We start from the raw sequence: 27,311 nt of genomic DNA, 5'->3' as shown, positions 1-27,311 counted from the left end.
AGACCTGAGATGAAAGGAGGGTCCTAAAGGAACTGTGATGACAGTCTGCCATTCTCACGACATACAGTATGAGGAGATGCCATGAGGAGATGCTTCTAAAGAACTGACCAGCCAAATGTGGAGAGCTGACAGAAAATGATGGACTGACAAGATGTGGTATTTGCTTTCTGACTGTTTCTGCTCACACAAGAACTAAAGAATTCTCCATTGAATGCAGATACAGTTAACAGACACTTCCATCGTCAGATTCTATGTTTATCTGGATCCTCTCTGTAGGGATATGAAGATACTCTGACTAATAATGTAGTTTTTTCCACAGGAGTACCTTCTGTTTGGCTTGAGGAGTACTTTAAAATTTTAACTAAAACCACAACAGCTTCCTTCACTGGAAAAATGATGGCAACCCAGACAGCTTCCTGGGAAAAAAGTGGGGTAAATCAAACGCGATAGGAGCTCAACGCTCCTCTGATGACAGTGGTGAGAACCAAAGAGGACAGTAAAAGTTGTGGGCAGTGAAACAAAACAATGAGCTGAGAAATGCTGAGCAGAGGTGAGGCGAACGCCGTGCTCCCACACACACCTTTACTATGAGTGAGGGTTGACCCCGCCGAGGCCTCTACACCACAGACACAAACATATCACTGGCACGTCTGCTCCACAATGACCTCTCCATCAATGTGCTGTTTTCTCTGTCTACTTTTCTCTTTTGGAGCACTTCTCTCTGACTCATGTCCCATCTTGTCCCTTCTCTCTCCCTGACATGCTGGAGTCGTCTGCAGAGCCCTCAAGCTCCGCCCTGCTGCTGCTTCTGCAGGAAAACAGTACCAGCCTCACGCCATCGCCCTGACATCCATTTAAAATTGACCTTGAGACTAAATGCACCCAAATTACCAATTTAGGAAATCTTGGCTGATTTTATGCTTTGACAGGACTGATGACATCTAACAGGCTTAAGGCAATACTGGAGCTAATTTTCCTTGTCAAGCCAGCCAGAAGAAGGAAACTCATTTTGTATTTGGCTGCAGCAGTGACAGAACATCTCTGAGCATTAACAAAGAGCCTCTGTCAGTCAGACTCGATCTTCCTCTGGTACTGGACACCCTGCTTTTGTTCACCCAAAGCAATAGGTGATAAAAGGTGTAGATTGTAGCTGCCAAGATATGGGAGGTGTGTGTGTGTGTGGGGGGGGGGGGGGGGGATTCTTGGTATTGTGGTCAACAACAAGAGACAAGACAAGCATTTGTCCCCTTCACAATTTCTAGTGAGACCGTATTTCATGGCATCATCGCTGATCTGCCTGAAACACAATGAGCTAAAGAATGGGAGCGTCACATTTGTCGTGTTTAAACTGGCTCCTGCACGATTGTTTTTGAACTAATTCTGGAAGAAAAAATGCAACCAATCCTGGAAAAGGGGCCTCATCCAGAGCTGTATAGCATTCTCACTCTCTCTCTTGTCTCTCACACAAACAAAACCACCAAATTTCCTGACATCTACTCCTCCATGACGGGCTATTGTGTTTGTCTTCCCAGAATTGTATAACAAACCCAATAAAAGCCTCTTAGACCTCTCTCTCTCTGTCTGGCACGCACGCGCGCACGCACACACACACGCACACACACACACACATACACACACACACACACACACTTCTGACCATGTCCACTCTCACCTTTTCATGATTTCCAATCTCAAATATTTCAAAAGAGCACTTCTCAGTTTGACAGTCACGTGTGGTTTTGAGTTCTTGAGTGTATTCCTCCTCATCACACCACCAGACAGACTTAAGTTTATGTAGTTTGGGTGCACTGCCTCATAGTAATAAAATAATAGTATTTTTAGCTCCCCCTAATGACTTTATATAGTCAACACACATCGTGTAATAAAACTATCTCCACACCAGAGGCAAGTGATATGGCTATACTGCTGTATATTGACATATTTTGTGGTATTTTTTGGTGACAATATAAATACTGATATAAAAAGTCTCATCAGCATACAGTCTTGAAAGCCCAAGTAAAATAAATAAAACACCAAAACAGGATACATCTTCATAGCTGCAACAGACACTGAATAATTTGATTGTGGCCCAGGATGACAAAAACCATATTCCTGCACCATCATGGGTTATATCCCGAGTTTCATTTTCCCCCATGCCAGAGCAAGTTCCGTGGGTTACATAAGCATATATAGCAGTTGGCCAAATATGAGCAGGGACTTCTGGTGCTGATAAAAATACAATAAAAAATGAAGCTCTAACACTCACAGTCGTTTCTCTCGGTTCCTGATAAGTACATTTACCAAGAGTCCAAATAAATATCAGTGGAAAACCAGCTGGTGATATCTTCACATCAGCTCACTTGTTCCACAGTGAGCAGCACATGTTTTTAACATTTACAGAGGTTTGATCCACTTTATCAGAGAGCATCTGGCTGAATGGAAAGGTTAACAGAAGGATAAACACAATAACAACTAGTTATTTATCTCAGAATTTAGAAGATAAGCTATACTAATACCCTGTGTTACTTGTGTGGTAAATATTTTGAGAAATGGAGCCAAAAAATATTTAAGTGGCCCGTGAGATTCTTTGTGTGTGTACGTGTGTGTCTGTGAGAATTTGGGAATTTGAGAATTTCTACATGTTCCAGTTATTCCCACAAGTTCACAAACACACAAACTACGTGTTCCAAAAGTATTCCCTACACAATCTCATGTCTCATATCTCTGTGACCCTGCTCCCAGATGGCTGGGGTCATTTGTCTGTGTCTCACACACACACACACACACACACACACACACACACACACACACACACACACACACACACATCACCGACAATGTACACTCATTAAGCTCATGAGAGATACGGGATCAGCCGTGTGTGTGCAACCTTGACTGCATGAGTGAGCACAGGTAAGACTTTCTTCATCTGACACACAAACACTCTTCAAAGTTTAACTTACCGTCAAAACAAAACCAGACACAACCTGCAAGTCAATACATTAATATGTTATCGTCATCACATCTTACACCCCAGCATCTGTGTGTTATTATACCATGATGTGATTGCAATCTCCTCCTCCACGTGTGCTGTTTCCAGCTCATTTGGATGTGACTCCATTGCAGTCATTATGGTTGGTGTTCTGCAACTCAGCGATGTGAATGTTAATGTGAGTGTTTGCAACAGGAAGAAGGAGCTACCGCTATCGATGTCATCTCGAAAAGCATAACTGATGAATCAACAAATATCAAGCTGCCTGTAAAAGGTTATCAGTGACAGCAGCCCCAGAGCCAAATCAAATAACACTCAAATATCATTAGCATCTGCGTACAAGCTAATTCACTCATGACATAGAGGTGTGGGGTGGATCCATACCAGATCCACGCAGGCTCGTTTCCATCCTGACTCATTATGCTGACTCAGCCAGAAGCAATTATTTTGTATGCCAGAGGGACCCCTGGATCAACGGGTATAAAGATGCTTATTGGTATATCCTGCAACATACATAACATACAAAAAATAAGTACACACAAAGACATTCTTGAAAATTCTGGAACAGAAATAGTTAATTCAGAGTTGCAAAAAACATCTTGAACAAAAGTTATTGATTTAAATCTTGGATGAATAGTTCTACAATAATATTTTTAATTTGATCATTTTTGGTGATAATATCGATATAATACAGACTAGAAATTACTTCACACACGCACATACCAGGATGTAAAAATCTGTTATAACTGGTCTCCAGTCCAATCAAGACATATGTGAAGGGTTTACTGCTTCATAAACTGAGTCAGGTTTAGGTTTCCGACTCAGTTTTAGCGTTGACAGGACCATCTATCCAGCCAATTTGAATTAAAGTCAGTTTGTGTCTCTTCCCTGCTCCTCTGGTGGGGGTCAGCTTGCCAGAAATAGCTGCCAACAGACCTTACAGTGTAAAGTCAGCGACAGCAGTTATTCTACTTGGTAAAGCCAACAGTGCTGCTGCCATACAATAGACGGCTGGCACACGTCAAGGGCTGATAAACTCTAGAAAGAGAAGATTTCTATATCATTCCATAATATAATAAAGACATAATGGTTCAATCCTGCTCTAATCACATAGCTCCCCTGGAAAAACAGCTAAAACCCAAACATCTGCAATGAAAGCCAGATGTCAGCCTATGAACACACCAATATGCCTGACCTTGTTCCTTTTTTTTTCAACCATCTCTATCCCATTGTTTACTTCAGCTCTGACAATGATGGACGTTAACGGACACACGGAACTCATGAGTCAGACAGCATTTACTTTTTATTTCAACAACTTTCCCGCACAAAACTCATTTAAAATACAAATAAATGACACAATCTATCACTGTAGCACTGACTTAACCGAAAAAACATCCACCAAGAGGAATTAAAAACATTAGAAGTGTCCACCAGAAAAACGGAAGTGAGTACGCCATTTATTTCTCCACCGTTACGTATTTCCGGTAATGACAGCCATTAATCGATTATCGTTGGGACGAACACACACAGAATAACTTACTTTATTTGACGGCCAAGTCCGTTGTTCCCTCTTTTAGTAAAATGTCCAAGTTAACTCTCATTTTGTTAGCTCACAGTCGTCCTCGACTCTTCGCGGCTGCTAACAGCTAGCTAATTAGCTAACAAGCTAACCGAAGTCTTGAAATAACAAAAACCTTAAAAAAAAGACTTCATGAAAATACCGCTGGCCTCTCGTGGTTTTATAGAAGCTGGCATGTTTCACAATTCAATTTAGTATTTTGGGAGTTTAGTGACGACATTAAAGCGACCTCACTAATTTAATACTTTACCCACTAAGGAATTCAAGCAAATACCTCCGTTTTCTCCTCGTCATATTCAGGTTAAGGTGCAATACCCCGTTTTACCACAAGGACCTGCAGGTACTTACATGCAACTGTGGGGGCGCTGTTTCACCAGGAGGCTCAAAATACAGTTCCGAAAAAATAAACGGTAAAGTCTAACTGTTAAGACTCTCACAGATATTTTTTGATCTAGGTTTTGTTTTAGTTTAGGGCTTGTTTTGATTCCTGAAATCACTGCAATGTCCTCATGTCAACATGTGTCTTTTGTACATTCTCTATATAACAGGTTAATTAGTAGATGAATGTTGACTTTTTAACTCCATATTTAAACTATTTCCTGCAGTTGTGTGACCCAAGAGCATTTAATCGACTAGAGCTAGAAGACTCTGTGTTTACAGTGACATAAAAAACTTTATTAGGAACGATAAATATTCTCATTTATTTCCAACAACAATACAATACACCTCAGAGCCTGGTTAAAGATGGATGTTCCCTTTTAAAATGACACACTAATAGCTTCAAATAACCCAAGGCCCTAGATACCACATTTGAAACCACCAAACTAATTAAAGCAGACCCGTCCAGCAAACCAGCCTCTTGCATTCTGCCAGGAAAAATGACAACTCGTGATGCCACTGTTATTACGGTACAGGATAGGAGGTGGATTTATGGGAAAAATAACAACATCATCACCATAATTTCCAAGTCACCCTCCCACAAAAGTCGCTGCCATTTCCACACATGGTGTGAATTGCCAGAGGATGTTTGGCAAATGTGGTAAAATTGGAAAAAGTATGAAAGTTAGCATTCTAGGAATATGCAGAAACAGCTGAAGATGTATTCAGAAGATATAATGAGGGCTTAGGATGTTGGCAGGACTTAGTGGCACTACAATATGCTTCTGATGATGGAGAATCAACATTTTCAAACCCAGAAACATTAGCTTGGCTACACGATGCAAGATTGGTTTATCTGCTGTTACAAAAATACTTCTTCAGATTAATGAACAAAACATGAGAGCAGTTTATACCCAAACCATGTCCCAGTTGGCAGATCTGTCAGAACACTACATCCTTGCAATCTAAGATAAAGGTGATGGAGCTTTGTTGATGATAACTTCACACTGTCCCCTTGAGTATATATTAGTTTTCATAAATGTGCATTCATAAGAACGCAATCTAGTTATCTTTGTATAAGGTATAACGTGAGATTATTGAAAAGCTAAGAATAAAAGAGTTTCCTAATGATTATGAAAGTGGAAATAAATAAATAAATTCTGAACCTGCCCTCCCTCCAGGAAGTAGTTTGTTCTTCCTTGGACCCTCCGCCAGGTCATGAACAGACAGAATTTCTTGTTGGCAGACAAATAAACGGCGATGAAAAGGTGAAGTCCTCGGTGAAGGTAAAACTGTATATCTACTGCAACCTGTGTAGTACTAATGTGCTGAGCTACAGCAAAAGAAAATAAAAGACAAATGGAACTGAAGGCCAGAGGAACACATGCTTACTGCAGACAATAACGCCAGAGTTAAGTTTCAAGATTAACAGCAGTAGAAAAAAAGGAAATGCCATTTTACACCTGACAAAAAATAGATACAGTATATCAGTATAAAAACCTCACAGTCAGTGGTCTTTCCCTTGTGTGTGTGTTTTTTGTTTGTTTTTTTGGTAAATTGAAATAAAATTAAAAGCGGAGTAACACTTCCAATAATCCTTTGGTTATGCAGTCCAATATAAAAAAAAATTCAGTCCAAGACTAATAAAAATAGAAGCTGATGGTGATCAGTTGATAAAATGTTCGGCCGCCGGGTAGTGGTGTTGTGTCAAAGCTCTGAGTGCAGGTTGGCGTGTGGATCAGGTGTTGGAGAGTCTGCAGCCTTTCCTAACAGCTCGTCTTCTTCATCGTCCACCTGGGCCTCATCTACCTCCTCCCCTCCTGCTCGAGACGCTCGCTGGCGGGCGTAGCCGGGGTCCTCCTCATCCATGATTTTCAGGAAGTCATAGAAGTGGGCGACAGGAGGCCAGTTATCCTCCCCCAGCATCCCTGCAGACAGAGACGCACAGCTCCAGTTAGTCACTCATTCAATTTCGAAATTTATGAAATTAAATGACAAAAATGGTGATGAGATTAAATAATGAGTGATGGAACGCAATAACTGGCAGCTACAGTCCAGGCAAACGGAAGTAATCCAGAGAGTCAAGGGATCTATTTGACAGCCTCTGCTTTGTTGTTACCATCGTTTTATGTCTTGATGAATAAAAAAGGCTGAGAAGTTCACTTCATGGAAGCAATGCTGCAAGAATGGATGGAGGCCACTCTGCAGCTGGAGCTGCTGGCAGGTGTTTGTCCGGAGAGAATGGATGGAATGGGCTGAGTGGCGCTAATGCACGACAGCTATTTGGTGCAGGTAAATACAGACGAGTCCCAGCGAGACCACCGACTTATCGCATCAGTCTAGAGGCTTCAACAGGTCAAGGGTTAACAGTTAATATTTCACTTCAACAATCAGCACCTTCATCTAAAGACCCTTTAACATTCATTACAAACGCAGTTGCTTAAGCTACTTGCAGCTTTCACATTCCTCGAGCAGGCAAAGCAGAGAAATGCCACAAACGTACCAAAATATCAGGCTCCGATTTTGACTAATTGTGCCTTTAACAAGAGAAAACTTTACAGTTCAGGTTTAAACGGCCGTAACTGAATCAAACTGGAAATAATCTGTTCCTGGATAAGCTGGACATCTTAATTGGGCATGAAAGGTTTGTGTAGCTGCACACACTGGATGCTGTTTTGAGAATGTACTGATTGGAGTGTTAGAGAGTCCTCGCTGCAGGGAGCCACCTAATTACTGCACATATGACAGCAATCAGTATGGAGTGCCGTTGTTTGGAACAGGACGAGCACCACAGTTCCACAGTGACCTCGCTAAAATAAAAGCCATGACCGATTTGAATGTTGCACTCCTCGACTGGCTTTGTTACAGTGAAGTGTCTACAGAATGCAGATGGAACACAATACCAGATGTCAACATGTAATTGGATTGTTCATTATCAAATTAAAACTTCCACAGGCTGACTTTAATCTACCAGCAAATGCAAATGCATAAAAAGGGTCCAAATATAGAGCCGAGACGCAAATGAGCCATTTAAGAGCGATTAGAGCGAGCAGAGGAGGGAAATGACGCAGAGAGATCTCGGATCAGTCTATCTTCTGGAGTCCTCCTGCTTTTAACTGTGACGACAGAGACTGACTCAAGGTAATAGAGGATCCTTTATGGCCCTCTTGAGGTTTCTAGGACTGCAGACGCTGCATTAGTGAGACACCAAGTTTATGGTGCTTTATGGCATCTTAACTCTCATGTGAAAGTGAGACGATAAAGAAAACACGATGAGAGTTCAACACTAACACAAGTTTATCTGGATCGCTACGACCATATAGATAACACTCCTACAGAAAATATTAACTAAATATTTGCTTTTGAAAGCAGCCAATCTATTTTGTTTAATTTCTTTATCACTTTACTTGCTTTTTCCCTTCATAGGTTGAGGTACTTTAGGTCCTTGGTTAACGTCCAGGATGATTCACGGGCTTGACTCTGAGCCAGGTCATCAAAACGAGCCCAGGAGACCGACTTCTTTATGAGCTCTTATTAGCTTTGACCACATTTGCATGGATATTGGCTCCTCAAAATGATATTGAAGTTCAAAATCAAAAACTTTCTCAGCTATACACTTACCTGCAGGAGACTCTCTCCCTACCTCAACCTCCTGCAGCCACTGCAGGACTGATGGGGCCACTATGGGGTTGTTGGGTGGGTACTGATAGATTTCCCCTCCGGAGGGTAAATGAGTAAGAACCAGAGCAGGAAGCGGGGGCATAGAGCCCAGGTAGGACCCCAGGACCTCCATACCAGCTGGAGTACGGCCACTGCAACACAAACAGACAAATATGTCTCTACGTTCATCAGTGGAGGATGAAGTTTTGACACAAGACAGTGAAGGACTGATTGACAGTACGCACAGGTGGATCCAGCAGGGCAAGTACCGCTCCATCCTCCCCCCTCCCAACTCCACCACTCCTCTCATCTCCTCCAGCAGCGCCTTATTCTGCCTTCGCCCGATCTCATCCTCCTCTTCTCCTACAAAGAGCAGGAGGAGGGCTTTACCCAGGGAGAGGAAGGATGGCAGGTTTTCCACCGTGAGCTCAGGCTGCAGACAAAAAACAAAACAAAAGCATAACCAAAAATGAGAATGACAAAAGTAAAGCCATCAGCCAACTACCTCTTGTTTTTACCTGGTTGAATAAGTTTTAAAAATCTTGCGTGCTAATTTTGGTGTAAGAATGGTAAAAGAAGTGTCTTGTTTACACAAGCAGGACAGATGATTTTTCAATCTCTGAACAGCTGTGGTCACCACGAGTCCTGCAGTCACTTCTTTACTGTGTAATACTCGTCTGCTGCACTGAGGCATTGAGTCTGAAGAAACAATACAGCCACCAAAATCTTTTCAACACAAGAATCTTCTGGAGCAACATCTGCATTCAAGAATTCTGCCTCCAGATCTGCAATACATCTGTTTACATGAGTAAATGTAAACTGAGCTGTGATGCATTGAGGGAGGAATGTTGAAACTGTGTGAATCCACACATGGAACCACTTATCCCTGACGAACTGTGAACAATTGCATCTTGGCTCTCATTTAATTTATTTAATTCTTTAATGTTGTGGCATTTCTATCATTCAGGGAGGGAAACTTCAGGGTTGTCATGTTGTTATTCCTCCAACTCGGACAAATGCGGGTGAAAATAAGTGTATTCAGACGCCGCAACAACAAAGGGATGGAGCAGCCAGACAGTTGGAGTTACCAGCGGATGCAGCAGCGCTGTGTCAATATCAGAGATCAACTCCTCAGCAGACGATGACAGAAACATGACAGACGGACGAGTGTGTGTCCTCCATGATGGGAAGACCAGAACAGCAGGAAGGTCCACGGTCAGGTCTGCTGCCCTGCACAGGAAACATGGACGCGCACACACACACACACACACACACACACACACACACACGTATAAATGTATCTAATATATAAATGCAACTTAAGATGCAGGAATATCTCATATCTCTAAAATATTAAATTTTATCATCATGTGTAATAGGCGTATCTGAGTACATACATTTGTAATATATTAATATTTCTTCTATAATTAATATGTTTCATAAAGTAACTGGTCAATGGATATACGTATATGAAAAAAGAACAATTCTATTTGTGTGTTTATGTCTATATGAAGGGCTATACATCCATCATGAAGGGAAAGCAGAGGTTCATATATATGGAATCATTATTATTCATTTTCAAATATGTAAATTGGTTTGTCATACATTTCTCTTGGTTTTTATTTCTCGGTCATTACATGTTTGCAATAAACACTTTTATATAGTTTATTTCAATATCCCAGTTTTCATTCCAATTTGGAAGGGATTTTCCTCACATTGTTTACTTTAAATGTCCATGTGGCCCATAAATATAGTGATTAATCTTTATACAAGCCACTGGATCAAAACACACAGGGTCGTAAATATAAAGTTTCCGAGTTAATAATAGAGCATGAATGGAGGTTGATTCATTGACAGTGACGTCATGTGATCATCACCCAGTCATTACAGGAGCGTCTTCCCTCCTAACCTATCTTTACAGGACAAGAACAAAGACGTGAGCTAAGTTTCAATGTGGTCATCAGGTTAGTCAACCACTGAACACTGATTCATGACTTGATCTGATCTTCCCTCCACTGCTGTCTGCGACATTACTGGCTGACTAGATTAGCTCAGGATTAGCATTTTACGAGATCATTCAAGCTGATGAATGAAATCTAGAACCACCTGGAGCATCTCATGCTGTCCTTAAGGTCTAGTGGTACTTTCTAGAAATAAACAAGGACAATAAAAAAAAAAAGGAAAATTCACCTTGAGGCAAAACACGTTCATGACGAACCGTTTTAAACTCGGGAGCTGTTGAGAAGCGAGGCCTGGAGACAACCTTGAGAGGAGACTTACCATTTCTGTGCCAGGCCATGGGTGAGCAGAGCACTCAGCACCGCCCCTCGTAATGACCGCGCTGCTTCAGTAAACACTGGCAGACCTGGCGAGACAAAGAGACAAGACAAGATTGCCTCTCTGGAGCTCAGCTCTCAACTGGAGCACTGGGAATGTCTTCAGTGGTGCATAATCATTTACTCTGCTCTGGTAAAACGTTGGGCCGAGGATCTCTGGAGTGACTGAGACTTCCCATCATGCATTGCTTCTACATACCTTTGCATGCAACATGGAGGTTTATATGTCAATGAGAACACGGCACTTACAGCCATGTTGGATATATTTAGGCCAATGTTTTAGTCACAAATAAGACCTGTTTTTTTTAAATCATATCTACTGTTAGTTTTTATCTCTTTCATCTTTAATAAATGAATAGTTTTTATTCCAGCGACTGAAGTGTTGTCGTGGATGTCTCATTCACGTACAGACATCGTTAGCAGGGATGCGCAACTGCTCGCATCTTACCTGCATCTGTGCGCGTCTCAAACAGTCCCACCACTCTGTTAGGCTTGTAGCCTGCTAGCTCAGGATGAGGCACATCCTGCAGGAATGATGTCACTTCCCCTGGGGAGGACAGTGGTGTAGGGGAAGCTGGGCGGCTCCTGGATGGAGAATGAAACATTACAATCTTTTTAATCATCTTTGCCTTGCATGAACACAAGAGAGATGAGGTCACATCGGCCTGTAAAGGATGTCAGGAGGTCAAGTGAGAGCTCAAACAGCGAACCAGGTCCAAGAGGGAGTTCTGACTGCTGTTCCTCTGATCAGAGGAGACACTTGAAGGTGACACTTCCCAGGACTTAATCAAGACAGAATAAAGTAACAGCATGGATCAAAGTCTGCAGGGGATTACGCAATCAAATAAGAGTAAAACTGCATATTCGCATTAGCAGTGACTCAACGTTTCCCGTACTGACTTAACATTTATTCTTGAAAAAACTGATCGGCTTAGTCCAGACGAGCTTCAAGATGCCAGAGTTAGTTTTTTTTTGTCTTTAAACAAAGAATTGATGTTTCTCCTGGACTTTGTGCTTCCTGTACTGATTTTGGCAATGACAACAGACGGCATCTTACCAGCAATGCAAGCATGTAATTCATCTTGCGTCCTTTTATCTTTTTTATTCATGTTTGTTCCTCAGTAAAATCATCTTGTGTTGTACTTTTACTGAAAGTCCACCTATAATAGCGTCCAGGAAAAACATCCCCCACCGACATTTGTCTTATGTTTTTTGGCAAAACTCATACCTCTAGATTTTAGCACATCAGACTATTAACAACATGGTGGTCATTGACCAGCAATTTGATGTCCATAAAGTTGGGCGATGCAGCCATGAACATACAACTTGATAAATCTGAATCCATCAGTATTTACCTCCAAATCTCAGCTTTTATTTTGGCGATTTCTGCCAATCACATTACAGAACCTGTAAAATCCGTTTGATGCCCCGTGCATGAGAATATGGGCCTTCGTCTTTTTCAAATTTGATGAGCAAGTTATGTATTGTGTCTTACAGCATAATAAAGCGATGCAGCGCCTCACTACCCAGCATCCCCCCGTACTTCTGTGCTGGTTCCTGGGGGCGGAGCAGCAAGACAGTGGGGAAGGATGTGATTGGCTGGAACGGGATCGGTTGGGTGCTGACTGACTGAGCAGCACAGAGGTCAGTCCACTCGCCACAATCCACCGCACTCATCTGAACATCGTCGACCTTGACGTCTTCAACAATCAGTGAAGAAAACAGATTAAAGTTCTCGTCATCGTATCACCTGACACTGTGAGCTCATGTTTACCTTCAAGTCTCTCTGCAACTTTAATGAAGGATCTGAGAAAAGCCATGGAAACAGCATCCCCTGGTGGTGACAACACACACTACTGTTACTTCATTCATTTATGTTTCCTTCTCCTGAGTTTTTAGGGATGCTGTGATGAGTTGCACACTCCCAGACTCTTACATCTGAGGTAGAAGACCACCACAGTCAGGCTGCTTTCTGCTACTGCAGCATGGAAGTCATCGGAGGTGAGCTGGGTGATTGAGTCCATGTCCAATGGGTTGCCTCGGTGTTCATACACAAACGCTGCAATTTCATCCTCCAACTTACCTGGAGGGGAACACACACACACACACACACGTTTCCCTTTGTATCATCTGATCTTCACCATCTTCTTCTTTTTAACTCGTTCTATACCATCAGACACATCCTCTTCATCCTCCTCTTCCTCCTCTACCACTTCCTCCTCCTCATCTTTCTCCTGAGGTATGAACAGCTCCAGGACATCATCAGGATTGTGTAAAGTTAAGTACTTCACCTCGGGCCCCTAGAAGAACCACACACACACACAAACACACACACACACACACACAAAAGTCACACAGGAATAGATAAAAATAACAGATTTTGAGAGATAAGAGTATGTCAGCATCACACCTTCTCTGGCAGCCTGTACGCCACGTTATACTCAGCAGGGGTTTTCACTGCAGGACTCTCTCTGTTTACACACAAACACACACCACTCCTTCTGAGTTTCACTGTGAGTATAGCAGAAAGGAAGCTGTGCTGCCCTCCTTAGTGTGTGTACCTGTGCACCAGCACCAGCAGAGCCAGGCCGCGCAGTCTCCAGGCCAGAGTGGTGGCCGTGTCCAGGTCCAGCTGCTCAGTCACAGGACGAGAGAAGAGGAAGACCTGGGGGGTCTGCTGGTAGGGGAACTGGGGGGTCTGGACAGCAGCGGGGTCTTCATTCACTTGAGACTGGTGCAGATATTTTGTATCACAAAAAAACATTTCAGAGTAAACTTGACAATAAAACTTGAGATATTTGCTGACAAACAGAACCACAGTGGTGGTTGTGTACCACTAGCGGAGCCTCCATGAGCTGCAGGAAGGTGTGGAGGCTCAGGGTGGACAAAGGTTTCCTCATGAGGGTCAAAGGGCAGCGCTCAGAGTTCACCGAGGCCGTGAACCTTGCGTGAACCCGGCAGTGGAGGAACCAAACCCGTGAAGAGGGAAAGGATTCATTGGCACTGGGAGAGGGATGGAGAGAGCGCACATTCATGTCGAGTGTCTGCGTTCTGAGCCAGAGAAGAGGAGAGGGGAGGAAGAACCTACCCTAAGTGCTTCAAGACTGGGCCTCCAGTTATAAGGATGAACTGGTATTTGGATCCGTACACATAAGCGGTCTCCATTATCGATCTGTGCTCTGCAATCATGTAATCAGCACACAATTAATCTGTCTTAATCCTGACACAGTCCAGGTCGGACCACCCCATCAAACACATGCATCTGTTATGATCCCTGATCCTTTTTTCCTAGACATTTCTCGCCTCTCTAATCTGCTCTGTCCTTGCTGTCCATACCTTGAGTGCCCAGACTGCTGACGTAACCCAGAACAATATCCTTCTTCCCTCTGGCAGTCTTCTCCATGGCCAGGAGGTCAGCGTCCGAGTGGACGTACTTGACCTCATCACGTAAGATGGCGCTGGGCCAGAAAAATAAAACAGCTGATTTCATCTCACCATCATCAGATTTGTCATTACATTACGTTACAAGCAGCAGAGCCTGAATGCGTTCAAGTCTTTTTCCTCAACACACTGCCAGACAGAGACGGAGAGCATCAAGGAGTTAACCTGCTGATCAAAGTGACACATGGTTTCACTTTCATGTTGCGCTGCTTTTGCGCTGAAAGTATGGGGAAATGTGCAACATGAGAAAAATTGCTCTCACATGTTGGGAGTCAACATGAGATGACATCAAACTGCCAGCAGTGAATAAATATTTCCTATTTTCTCAGAGCAAAGAGTTCCAAACAGCCACCAGACTAAATTGAGGGTTAAAAAAGTCCTGTTCCGTGCAAAGACCTTTGCATGATTGCAGCCCAGTGTGATCTAGAAGCAATCCTGCGTCACGTGTCAACTCAGATGGGGGACAGAGTAACAGACCTTAGACAGAACACGACTGCAGTCACGTGGCAACATCAGAGGGAATTTGAACGAATGATTGACGTTTGCTCTTCTGTTCTGAAGTTGTTCAGAGAATAAAACTTAATCATGTGACACATTCTGTCCTTGTGTGAAAATCAGCTCAACAGAGCCGCCTGCAGTGATACACGGCTCAGCAGCTACAGCGCGCTGCAGCCATCTAGTGGTAGGAAACGGTATAGCAGCCTCAACATGAATTCCTGATTTAGAATTAGCTGCTTCATCAAAGCCCTCTGGTGAGATTTTTATATCCCCCTGGAATTTTGGCTCAAGTTTTAATGATGCAAACAAATCAGATACCACCCAGCTCTTTCTAGAATATGAATTATTATCAGTACCACAACCAGAACTGTATTTTACCTGAGGATGTGTGGCTTACTTACAACAGGACTTCAGAGACGATGGAGTTGACATCAAACACAGTGTCCAAATCAAAACTCAAGAACTCCTTCCCGCCCCTGACAGAGAGAGGTAGGAAGTTAGGTACTGTATATCGACCAAAAGTACTACTAACACAACTCGTTTGACCTGGATTTACTGCTGTGGCAAATACTAGAACTCCTCATTCATGTGAGTAGTGTGTGACAGACAAAAAAAACCTTTGAGTACTTTTTCACAGAGCATGTCACGTGGACGCATACCTGAAGAGAAAAGCTGTATGGAGAGCTTGTTCTTTGGAGCAGTACCAAGGAACCAGCTCCTTTTTGCAGTTGATCTGCACAGAAAGAGCAAAAGGTCCTGAAGTGGACCGCCTGTCTACCCTCCTCCTCCTCCTCCTCCTCCTCCTCATCCGATCAAATCACATCTTCACAAACATCACACACGTTTGCTATGATTTACTGCAACAAACTCTTGGAAAACATATAATCATGTGATAGTTACCTTGCCCACCAGGATCCCATAGTCCTGCAGAACCTCAGCGGACTTTTCCAACTCCACCAAAAATAGAGAGATGGTGGGAGAAACTGACAACACAAAAGAACACAGAGGAATACTGCGGGAGCGAGCTGTGGCATCAATCAGACGAGATAACACTGATAAATCTGATGAATGTGGTTTATTTTTCATTCAGAGGTTGCTCTTAAGTTTGGTGGTTGCTGCTTCAGTTGATTCTACACTTCAAATAAAGCAGGTAAGTAGCATCTTTCCTTTTAATGACATCAACGTGGACATTTTTCTGCTCCGGTTTGACATCATGTCACCATGAGGCGACTTGGCAGTTTAGAAAATCACTGTATAACCATGAAAATTGATTAAAAACACAGTCTAAACTGGAAAGAACAACTGGAGTGTGTCATTGCCCTGTCAGGTGGATTACATTGCTGCTGAAATACAGTGTCTGAATGCAAATGCAGAACATATTGAATCATTGACCTGTGTACCTTGATTCTCAAAATAGAGAAACATAATTTTCCCAGAATGCAATTTGTCGAGGAAGTCCGAAGCTGTGTATTCAATGAGGTCGGACGTATTTGAATTGTCTGAGCATCCTCCTGCCCTGGTCCACAGCAGGAGCACCGCAATGCACAGCCACTGCATGGCTGGAGCTAAATGTTAGCAAAGCACAGGAAACACTGGTGTTAGCAATATTTGGGAGACAATCAGCAAGAGCGCTAAAAACAGTAGCACAGAGTTCCAGGACACATGAAGACACTCTGACATAAACAGTTAGGGAATTAGACTGGACGGGACGTACTGCTTCACATCTATCGAGCGAGTCCGTTCATGCAAGAGGTTACGAAATTAAAAGCTTGAGGAATGAATAGAAAAACCATGCTTAGCATTAGCATACCTAGCTTAGAAAGTCGAGGTAATGTTCAACTTCGGTCTTCCAAGGTGTCGCAAGCGTTTGAGGCCGCAGTTAAAACCGCGGAGAACTCATATAAGTACATTTTTTTGTACAACTTTAATGTATCAACGTCTTCTCAAAGGGGGAAATGCCCCCCCAAAAAGTGGGGGAAAAAATTAAAACGGCACTTTGTGTTGGGAGGAGTGTATGTAATGCTAGCTTATTAGCAATCCTAGCTAGCAGCTTCTTAAAGTTATAAATATTTTGAAGCTACATGGGGGGAGGGGGGGGTGCCAAGACATATGATAGGCTTGAAATACTATTATTAATCAGTAAAGCAGCATGGGGAAATATTTAAAAATGTGTGTACAAGGACGAATGCTCCAGCTTCTGTGAAGCACCGTCAATGAGTTGAACTTCCTGTTAAAGTTTGGGGAAAAAAATGTGACTATAGCTACAAATATATATTTGAATGACAAAATAAACGTGAAAATTTTTGAATGACCAAACGATTTAAAATTTAGTAGTGTTATTGAGATTTCTCTTTTGCCTTAAAGGGTAAATGTTTCTGAAAACGCTTTTAAAAAATATCACTCATTCATTTGTTTCACATTATAGGTTATCGTTTTATGGACACCGTGGTATAATGGGTATTTTGTTTTCTTCGTTGTATTTATTTTGCCATGCCCCCTCCCTAGGAGGGGCTTTATGTGTCCTTGACATAAGTTGGAGCCAAACGTCTATTTTTGAAGCGCAACAAATTCTCGATACGTCACAAATCGAAACAATAAAAATATATCGGCTCATGCTTTTACGCTGAAGGGAACACCTCACTTCCGAAAATTGCGGTTATCTCTTACAAACTTGACGTTTCTGCAAATTGTTTTGAAGGCTTTTTTTGCTAGGCGCGCCCACGTGCTTCGCTGAGCCAATCAGCTCTCGTATCAGCTTTGACTCAATAGTTTGACCAATCACGGGCGGCAAGGGGGCGGGAACCTCTACAGCTGACATCATCATCCACCAACGCGAGGAGAGTCTCGCGGAGGCTGGGCGGTTGAATCAGCCAATAAAATGGCGGACTGGGGAAAATGGGCGTGGTCACGTTGGGCTCCTGCGAGCTGTAACTCGGAAGCTGGCTTGAATCTGTGGCTCCTTGGTCAGCTGTCTCACAATGAAAGCAAGGCGAACTTTGAGCCAAGATGGCGGCTCCTCACAGCGCCAGTTTCCGCCATAATTGAGAGCAAGGGGGCGGATCTAGAAATGCATCACAGCTGATCTGGAGGTTTTCCCCCCCTCAAGTTGTTTTTTGCAGAGAGCAGCTTTGCAGAGATTCACAGGGGGACCTCACTCCTGTTTCCTTTCTCCTCTGGTTGTTCTTTTTAATCCCTTTTTTAAAAACTAGACTATTTTTTTCAATCCACTGCCGTATTTTGACCCCCGCGCAGTTCCACGATGTCACTTCTTTCCAGAATAAACTGCTTTTATCGCACATTTCTATTCGAATCCCCTCGTCTTTTTGTTATGCAGGGTGAATGTAACCCAGGCATGACCCAGTTTTAGTGCTTTTTTTTTGCCTTCGCAGCCTCCCATGTGTTAGTGGAAACCACCAGTGGAGATGTTTTCGTCTGGAGAGGAGCTGGATTCCCATTTGTTTACCTCGCTGAAGGAGACCCCAGGAACTGCAATCTCTCCAACACTGGAGCTCAGTCTCACCACCATCTACACCGTCCTCTACTCGGTGCTGTTTGTCTTCGTTTACCTGCAACTCTGGCTCATTTTGCACTACGGACACAAACGTTTCAGCTACCAGAGTGTGTTTTTGTTTCTGTGCTTGCTGTGGGCAGCGCTCAGGACGACCCTCTTCTCTTTCTACTTTAAAAATGTGGTGCAGGCCAACCAGCTGCAGCCTCTGGCCTACTGGCTGCTCTACTGCTTCCCGGTGTGTCTGCAGTTCTTCACTCTGTGTCTGCTCAACCTCTACTTCACACAGGTACCGGTGTGTGTGTGTGTGTGTGTGTGTGTGTGTGTGTGTGAGACCTGGTTTCATCAAACAGCTGACTTTGCAGTTTTTGTGCTCATTGTGATAATTTGCTTCAAAAGATTCCTGCAACTCAAGGTCGGTACCTAAACCAGCACCTCCAGGGTCAAATCTTTCCAAAGATGCTACACTTGTAAATGATTTGTTTGATAAGTCACAGCTAAATGTGCAGTCAGAGCGTGTTTATTCATCAGTTTTTAATGTGTTTTTTAATGCATAGCTTTTTTTCATCCATTTTTTTGTATTTCAAGACCAGATATTTGAAATAGATTCGAAACCTACAACACACATGAGGCTTTGAAAGGCACCGTTCATGTGAAATAGTTATGAGCAATTCTCCTCCAGCCACTGAAAATAAATTAGCAACTACTTGAGTCATCGTTTTCCATTCAACTGTCGTACATTTTTTAGTTTCAATAAAACAGGACAACTTTCTGATCACCGATAGATTAATTAACGTATTAATCACCTCAACAATGATGAAAACAATACTTAGTTGCAGCTGAAAGGATACATGATGAAATGGATTAATCACTCGGTTGATTGGATGCGGAAATTTTAAATAATTTCATAACCAAATGTCATCCGATGACTTGACAGAGGTATGCTAGCACTTCCCACCGACGACCATTCATTGTGCTAAGCTAACTGTTGTGGGTCTCAGCTCTCGCACGCACCACAGAGGAGAGAAGGGTGCCTGGCCTCTTGTCTGGCTCTGTGGAGGATGGTGAAGAAGTCCATTTCCCTCAAAGTGTTGCTTTAAGCTGAAATAGACACTTTTCTGGCTTTTTTGACCTTCTGTAAGCCAAACAGTTACAGGTTTGAATATAAGATGGAGCTGGACCTGGAAATCAATCAGTAGATTCAAGACTATTCTCTCTCTGGTTCTCCATGAAGCTGCTTTTATTTGTCTTGTGTGCTAACTGGACTAAATACAAGAGCAAACTCGGCTTCTCTGAAGGTTCAAAGAAGAAATGTCCAATAAGGAACGTCACGGAAAGGAAATATTGCAGTTTTATTCAAGGAAAGTGGATGAGGCATAACCTGTGCTGCTGCTGTGACAAACTGGATCTTCTTTTCTTTTTTTCTTTTTTTTTTGCGCAATCAGCTTCTGTTTTTTCCCCCCAGAAATGTGTTTTGTAGGCAACGGTTCTCCCACAAATCAGGGAATGTGGCAACTGTGGGTCACCGGTGGCCCGGTAGAGTGCTTTGACATTTGGCTTGCATTTGGTTTGAAATCTCTGCAGAATGACTGGTCACTGGGCTCGAAATGTCAAGATCTGTGTGTGTGTGTGTGTGTGTGTGTGTGTGTGTGTGTGTGTGTGTGTGTGTGTGTGTGTGTGTGTGTGTGTGTAAGAAGAGAGCGACTCAGTTGGTCTGTCACAGTTGTTTAACACCTGCCTACTTTAAATAGCAAAGACCTGCTGGTGTGTTAGGACCATCGGTAGGTGACAAAACCTCCCTCCAGTAGCCTCTTCTCAATCACACACACCCGCCGACTGGCTGACTGGAGGATCAGTCATGACGGTGTCATATGACTGCCGCTGAATAAATATGGTAGCCCATCAGCTGATCTGTGACCAGTTGACCTAAACAATTGGATCTTTGAATTGAAACTGCAGCTTTGTATGTTAAAACTACAGCCGTGATCTAACTTTTCCTTTATGTGGTTTCATGTCTGGAGGGATCTGTCCTGAGCAAGATGGCCGCTTCATGTTTTGTTTGCGGTAAAGCAAACTGATGCTGTGTAACCATCCTGCTGCTCCCAACTGAGCCTCCTTGTCCAGAACCAGCTGATCCAGGATCAGGGATACCATAAATCACTGCAAAAGTCAGATTAAGGCTGCCATAATCAGTATTTGGATATTGGCAGCTGATCAAATGTCCGGTGTATTCATAAACTGACAAAAATTAATCACTCGGCTCAGCTTTTTCGCCCCTTTCAGCTCATTATTTTGGTTTGGAAATAAAACAAAGATGATCGCTAAATAAAATACTGAAAAGAAATGTAAAAGTACTTGTTTTTAGTGAATTCGTGGATAAAAGTGAGTGTGAAAATGACAAGGACCAAATGATCAAATGAAGAAGAGTCAGCAAAGGTGAGGAAAATGAATGTACCGAATTAATTAAAACAATTGAAAGTTCAAAGAGGAGGTAACAAATTCTGCACCAGACAAAAAAAACAACCATTCAGAACAAACTGGTTCATAAAAGGATTGAAATTAAACTGAAACATCGCTGTTGTGTGACAACACTGCTCACCTGGACATGCCATTTATATAGTAAATGATCAATTATTGATTGAATATCTGGAGAAAATCTATAGATTTATAAATTTCCAAATTGGGCCCTTTTGTATATTGAGTACTTTTATTTGTAATACTTCAGTTCTCTATTTGGAAAGTTTGTCTGGTGTCGTTCGAAGCTTCAGCTCGTTCTAACCTGTGGAATATTTCCTGTTGGATACATTTTTATCTGCTTCTCCTCACATTAGAGAAGCTTTTAGCTCAGTGCGATGAATAATTTGTTCTACCGATGTCAAAACACACTTCCTGCATTAAAGATGAACTCTCTGACAGTAATAAAGCCTGCAGTCACACACACACACACGTATGTCACATGTATGGAAATACTTGCCGTCTCATGAGTCAGCCTTGAGACCTGCTTTACTTCCTCCTCTAACACTTTTGTTCCATCTCACTTAAGATTTGTTTTCATTTGTTGTGACACGACTGGATATCACTATATGCACACGCACGCACGCACACACACACACACACACACACACACACACACACTGAAAACAATCAATCCAGCAGGTCTGGCAGGTTGCTTCATTTTTAGGTTACAAATTACATCACCCGGGCGGCGCACTGATCAGCACTGTCGCCTCACAGCAAGAAGGTTTCGGGTTCGAGCCCCGGCTGTGAGGGGTCTGCATGTTCTCCCTGTGCCTGTGTGGGTTCTCTCCAGCATGCAATTGGGGACGAGGCTGATTGATACTCTAAATTGACTGTAGGCGTGGCTGTGAGTGTGAATGGTTGTCTGTCTCTATGTGTTGGCCCTGTGATGGACTGGTGACCCGTCCAGGGTGAACCCCTCCTTTCACCTGAAGGCTGCTGGGATAGGCTCCAGCCCCCCCCCCCCCCCCCCCGCAACCCTTAACAGGATAAGCAGTAGACAATGGATGGATGGATTACTACAACCTGACCCACATTCTCACTCAAAGACAGAGTGTTTTTACACAGGTGTGTGTATGTGTGTGTGTGTGTGTGTGAGTAAGTCTGTTATTTAATAGATACATGTCTATTATTTCGAGCACATGAAGACTGTGAATGTTTATTCCCGGTCAAACCAAAGGTCTGTCCCTCCTTCGGTCCACGTCCACTTGGACTGTTTGTTTCAAGTGTTTTTCAAGGGTGCCACTGATAACATGGTGGCAGTTCAGTCCTGTTTGCTCACTCCTTGCTGTTTATCTGATGGCTTTCACGTTTCAGAGGGGGGAAATTGCAGATCCGGCATGTTGAGAGCAGTTAAGCAGTTAGTGATGCCTATTCTCTTCTTTTTTTCAGGTGATGTTTAAGGCTAAAGCCAAGTATTCCCCAGAGCTCAGCAAATACAAGTGAGTCCATCCTGTTGGTTCATTTGATCCTTTCTATGGGATTATTCCAAAAAGGAGCTGCCTCTAGCTACAGATTCAAAGGAAAGTGCGTCAATACAGTTTTTCTGTGTCTCTCCAGGGTTCCTCTGCGTTTGTTCTTCCTGTGTCTCAGTATATTTTTCCTGGTGGTGAATTTAACTTGTGCATTGTTGGTACAAGGAGCTCTGGAGCGCTCAGAATCACCCAGGTAACTAAACTAAACACCCTGGACTGGATGATGAAGTGTAGAGCAGCGTGATTGTAAGCGTGTGATCTCCATGTGTGCAGTGACGGGGGTATCAGACACGCCGTCCTGGCCCGGGTCCTCATCAACGATAGTCTCTTTGTCCTGTGTGCCGTCTCTCTGGCCGTCTGCATCTTCAAGATCTCCAAGATGTCGTCTGCTAATGTTTACCTTGAATCTAAGGTGGGGGTTTTTGATCGTTTTAGACTGAAACTTTCTCTGAAAATGTGCAACTATAACTGCTTTGCATTGAGAAAGAAAAACAGAATCCATGAAAGGGGAGTTGTGAGGTTCAGTTGTTGTTTAGCTTCACTGATTCCTCTCTGTGCATTGATCTCTTAACCTGTGTCTCCTTGATTGACTGAATAAATCTAAAAGTGAGGGATGGAGAAACGCACTGCTATTTCAGTAGCAGGAGGTCAGGAAACACATTTTAGCTTCATCCTCTCTCTGCGCTGCCTCCTCTCTCGTCTCCTCTCAGGCTCAGTCAGGATTTCTACCTCCCACGTGCAGCCACAATTCAATTAATTGTCATTTTGATACATTTAAGCACTAAATTGTAACTCATGACTCGCATAGACATGCACAGATTAGGCCTGCAGTTAGTCTGTAGTCCCATCTGACAGCTAATATATCAGGCTGATATTCCGCCCGGTAACCATCTCTGCAGGGGACGTCGGTGTGTCAGGCTACAGCTGTCGGAGCGGTGGTGATCCTCCTCTACACCTCCAGAGCCTGCTACAACCTGGTGGTGGTGACGCTGTCCCCTCAGGACCGACCGAGCCCCTTCAACTACGGCTGGTACAGCGTTTCAGATCAGGTGATACGATGAATAAATGAGGGTTTTTTTTTTTGTTTATTGTCAGAGTGTGTGGGCAGTCCATCTTAGGAGATTTGGGAAAGCAATGCTTAGTGGGGCAAAGGGCTTTGTTTGGCTATAAATAACCCAGCATGTGTGTTTGTGTGTGTGTATCCTGACCTACATCAGGGCTCAGGCCTTGAGACAGATTTTTAAGGGTTCCCTTGTGTGTTTGTGTGTGTGTGCATAATCTGACGTTGCAACAATTGATTCCTTTTAATCTGCATATACCAGCTGTCTGTTCAACATTCTGAGAGTGTGAGTGTGTGTACCAACCTCTACTTGTGGTATCAAACCTGCTTGTGCTGCCTTTGTTGACTCAGTTTATCTTCTTTGGCCAGAATATAAAAGTACTTGGCCCTGCAAAAGTGTTTTAAAACAAAATGTTGAAGTGTTGCCACATGGACTCATGCAAGTTTCCAAGAACTTCACTGTGCTAAGCTAAGCTAACTGTGTTTTGAATTTATAAACAGATTCGCCAGTGCTATCAATTATTTCATGGCTCTGTCTTCAAGGTGACACATTCCCATGAATGTGCTAAGGACAAAATCTGGTAAAATGCTTGAATGTGTGTTTGGGCTTTAAGAGTGTGCTGTGTGTGTGCAGGCTGACGTGCAGGAGATCAGCGGGGAAGCCTATGTCGTGTTTGGGATTATTTTGTTCTTCTGGGAGCTGCTGCCTACCAGCTTAGTCGTAGCTTTTTTCCGAGTCCAGCGACCCAACCAGAACTTGGTAAAAAAAAATGAATAAATAAATAAAATAAGAGATTTTAGTTCAAGAACAAAGAGTGTCAGCAGTGGTGGAGCTTCTCAGATGTTGTAATAAAGTCTTCATCTCCCAGGCTCCTGGAGGAATGATCAACAGCCACAGTTTCAGCTCCAGAGCTTATTTCTTTGACAACCCGCGAAGGTACGATAGTGATGATGATCTGTCCAGAAGCATGAACAACAGGGCTGATCGGGCCAGGTGGGCTAACACACACACACACACACACACACACACACACACACACACGTATCATACTCTAAATGTTGCAAAATGGCCGATCCTGATTGATCCCTCGCTATTTTTCCCTCAGTCTCCTGTCGTCCACCCCCCAGCCAGTTATGTCTAGTTGGTACGGCTCCATCCAGCGCAACGGGCCCCTTACAGCAGGCGTGGCGTCGACCCAGCAGCCTCCATCTTCTACAGCCCCTTTGCTTTTCGCCTACGGAAACATCCAGAACCACCATCACCACCACCATAACTACTACTCTACCCCGCAGAACAACCACCACCATCACCACCATCACCACAGTAATTACTATTCCACGCCTCAGAATTACTACTGCGGCTCCCAAAACTATTTCTGCACCCCACAGAATTAAACCCCGTAGAGAACATTGTTAATGCCATTTTGCTTCCCCATCAAAGCAGGTTTTTCTGAAGGATTCCTGGAGTGTTGGGCTTAAAAATAGGTTCATGAATTTATGGTGCCATGACTAACTGCACACTGAGGACTTTATTACGGCAGCATTTATGGACCTTAATGAGGACAAATGCGGGCCATGGGGAAACATTTTAACACCGATCCAGCTGATACTCTTAAAACCACAAGAGCTGTTCTTTGGTGTGACTTCAGTGTCCAGGGACCAGATCATCTTTAACCATTCTTTGTCCCTTTCCATGAATATCAGTCATACTTTAATGGAACAAACCATTCACAGTCAGGGTGCATAGCAGCATTAGCAAGCTAACATAATGCTGATGCGTCACAGCTTCTGACAGTGATCAGATGCACATACGTGAGTCTCTAGTAGTATCAGTTAAACTGTTATTTAGGATTAAAAACAATGGCTGTTTGACATTATTATTATCCAAAGTGTTAAATTAGCAAAACAAAAAGGGCTGGAAAACAAGATGCTCACGAGCTAGCGTGGTTCTTGTTCCCCAAAAAGTCTTTCCGGGAGATAAAATGCTAATGATGTGCATCCACAAAGGGTATTTCAGGGTTGGTTATCTTAAGAGTGGATGATGTTTGTTGCTAATTTGCCAATAGCATTTGAGCAGTGAGAGGCTAGCTTGTATGTGATGCTACCAGTTAGCAGAAACAGTTGAAAAAAGGAGTTTCTCTAAAGTTACTCACAAAACCAAACTACAAATAGCTATGAAGAATTAACCTGTCGCAGTCTTAATAGTTTTTTGGGGGGCAAATGATGATTTTTTTTAGTGAACTGAGAACCGCAGAGTCAATCTGAATGCTAGTTAGCTTAGCTTCATGATAGCAAATGGGAATTATAGCACACCTCTGTCAAAAGTCATCAAGTCGAATTCTAAATCTCATAATTCTAACCCAATTCATCGCAAATTGACACAAACTTTGCTATATTAATGCAAAATGACTCTTGGCTGAGGCATGCTAACACTTCCCATCCACTACAATTCATTATGCTAAGCTAACTATCATATGACCTGTCTATTCAGCTCAGAATCAAAATATTAATCCATGTTTGCCAGTGCTCACAATATTCAGCCATGTACATCCAACAAATATATGAAAATCTCATGGAGCTGCCTTAAAGGTATTAATGTCGGTCTCACTAGCATGCGATTTAACAAATTCATTAACATAATTAGCAGGCTCAACATACTGCACATTCTTTAATGATGGACGCAACATTGTCAAGAACATGCTGCCGCCGCTGGAGGAAAATCCTGAGCAGCAACCAAATCAGAGCTTTCTTACCCTCAATAATACAATCAGAGGTCGGCTGATACTGAATTCACAACAGAATCAGACCGTCTCTGGTTTTCATGCTTCTTCACTAAGGCTTTTTTTGAAAAATATAATTATGTGAAACACTGGAGTGGGAACCAGGAGTGAGTGTCAGCAGGGTGGAACAGACTCATATCTGACCAAAAAGTCATTAATCTCATCACTTGTTTGCTCTGAGGCAACATTTTTGCACTTAGACAGAGAAAAGGCTCTGGGCCTGAATGTAGGACCTTTTTATTTTGACGTCTCATCTGTACTCTGTTGGACTATGTGTCTTTCTAGAAAGGAAATATCGATGTGCCATCACATTATCGAGTAGATTCATTCCTTAAGGAAAATATTTTTGCACAAGAGTGATGTATGTGTTTGTGTGTCTCCAAGCTAATTAATGTCTAATCCAAGTGTGACATTTTGAGTCAGTATGTGTGTATGTGATCTTTTGTTCCGTATGCTTTTATATTTTTAATTTTACATTGATTTTTACTGTCTAACAGATTTTATAGTCTATATTTTTCTCTCCCATCATTATTAATGGTTACAGTGGATTGAGTGACATTAATATTTCACTTTAATGGAACATTTTCATGTATTATCACGTCCTAAAACCAAAATGGGTGTTCATGTTTGTTGTTGACATGACGCTGTGGGTGTTAGTCTGTAAATGAGCATTCATACGTGGACACCAAGTGAATGGCGGCGACATACGAGCGGAAAGAAATGAAAAAGTGGGACTTGGCTGCTGCTGCTGCTGCTGCTGCTGCTGGACAGTGAAATACGACGAGGTGAACGTCTGCAGTGCATGCTTCTGCATCAGAGCGCAACAACTCTTCTGTCATTGTTCCCAACCGTGATGTGTGTCAAAATTGCTCAAACTGCTAGAAGATGGTGACGGTTTTATGTTACGATGGTTTTTAGTCGTGGCCATTCTGAATGTAATCTACTGTGCGACAGACAGATCACTAATGATGTGTAAAGAAAAGCACTACCATGTTTTATTAAAGGCCTACTGCACTGTTTTTAAGACAAACCAGAGAGTCTTGTGGTGAATCTTCATCTACACAACTACATTCTATCGGTTTGGTCC

The 27,311-nt window shown here is 42.8% G+C and overlaps 3 protein-coding genes across 8 annotated transcripts in view; 1 reads left to right on the top strand and 2 right to left on the bottom strand.

The window, feature by feature from the left end:
* nid2a (nidogen 2a (osteonidogen)) overlaps positions 1-4,900 on the bottom strand; it is a 73,815-nt gene extending 68,915 nt beyond the window's left edge. Inside the window, exons 1-2 of one of the 4 annotated variants that reach the window (XM_086199381.1) lie at positions 4,533-4,900; positions 3,377-3,495 (exon numbers count right to left, since the gene is read on the bottom strand). In XM_086199381.1, the coding sequence (XP_086055507.1) occupies positions 3,377-3,401 (25 nt within the window). In that variant the 5' untranslated portion in view covers positions 3,402-3,495; positions 4,533-4,900. Of the gene's footprint in view, positions 1-1,672; positions 1,730-3,056; positions 3,111-3,376; positions 3,496-4,532 lie in introns of those variants that run through there. The other 3 variants (XM_086199390.1, XM_086199364.1, XM_086199400.1) reach the window with 3 other exon arrangements.
* Positions 4,901-5,239: 339 nt separating this feature from the next.
* On the bottom strand, positions 5,240-17,106 carry txndc16 (thioredoxin domain containing 16). Of its 3 annotated transcripts, none has more exons than XM_086199424.1 (20): positions 16,695-17,106; positions 16,285-16,449; positions 15,785-15,867; positions 15,544-15,617; positions 15,286-15,360; positions 14,282-14,403; positions 14,034-14,124; positions 13,780-13,948; positions 13,507-13,676; positions 13,356-13,416; positions 13,116-13,245; positions 12,882-13,028; positions 12,720-12,779; positions 12,441-12,645; positions 11,394-11,530; positions 10,890-10,974; positions 9,698-9,839; positions 8,855-9,042; positions 8,571-8,761; positions 5,240-6,877 (listed from the first exon to the last, which is right to left on the bottom strand). In XM_086199424.1, exons 2-20 carry the CDS (start codon positions 16,439-16,441, stop codon positions 6,657-6,659), a joined length of 2,508 nt encoding a protein of 835 aa, XP_086055550.1. In that variant the 5' UTR covers positions 16,442-16,449; positions 16,695-17,106; the 3' UTR covers positions 5,240-6,656. The 3 variants fall into 3 exon arrangements, with proteins under 3 accessions (XP_086055550.1, XP_086055570.1, XP_086055560.1); XM_086199434.1 differs by having other exon boundaries at positions 6,684-6,877; positions 8,593-8,761; XM_086199444.1 differs by lacking the exon at positions 16,285-16,449.
* An 815-nt stretch (positions 17,107-17,921) lies between these two features.
* Positions 17,922-27,254, top strand: gpr137c (G protein-coupled receptor 137c). Its single transcript, XM_086199329.1, has 8 exons — positions 17,922-18,681; positions 22,302-22,351; positions 22,470-22,577; positions 22,658-22,796; positions 23,284-23,433; positions 24,079-24,204; positions 24,314-24,438; positions 24,551-27,254. The coding sequence occupies exons 1-8, from the start codon at positions 18,307-18,309 to the stop codon at positions 24,837-24,839; spliced, it is 1,362 nt and encodes a 453-aa protein (XP_086055455.1). The 5' UTR covers positions 17,922-18,306; the 3' UTR covers positions 24,840-27,254.
* The last annotated feature ends 57 nt before the right edge of the window (positions 27,255-27,311 follow it).

Source organism: Aulostomus chinensis, chromosome 1, assembly GCF_037954235.1.
Source record: "Aulostomus chinensis isolate RoL2024-O1b breed Wild chromosome 1, RoL_Achi_v1.0, whole genome shotgun sequence".
NCBI classification, from domain to species: domain Eukaryota; kingdom Metazoa; phylum Chordata; class Actinopteri; order Syngnathiformes; family Aulostomidae; genus Aulostomus; species Aulostomus chinensis.
This window is presented reverse-complemented; position numbering and strand designations above follow the sequence as displayed.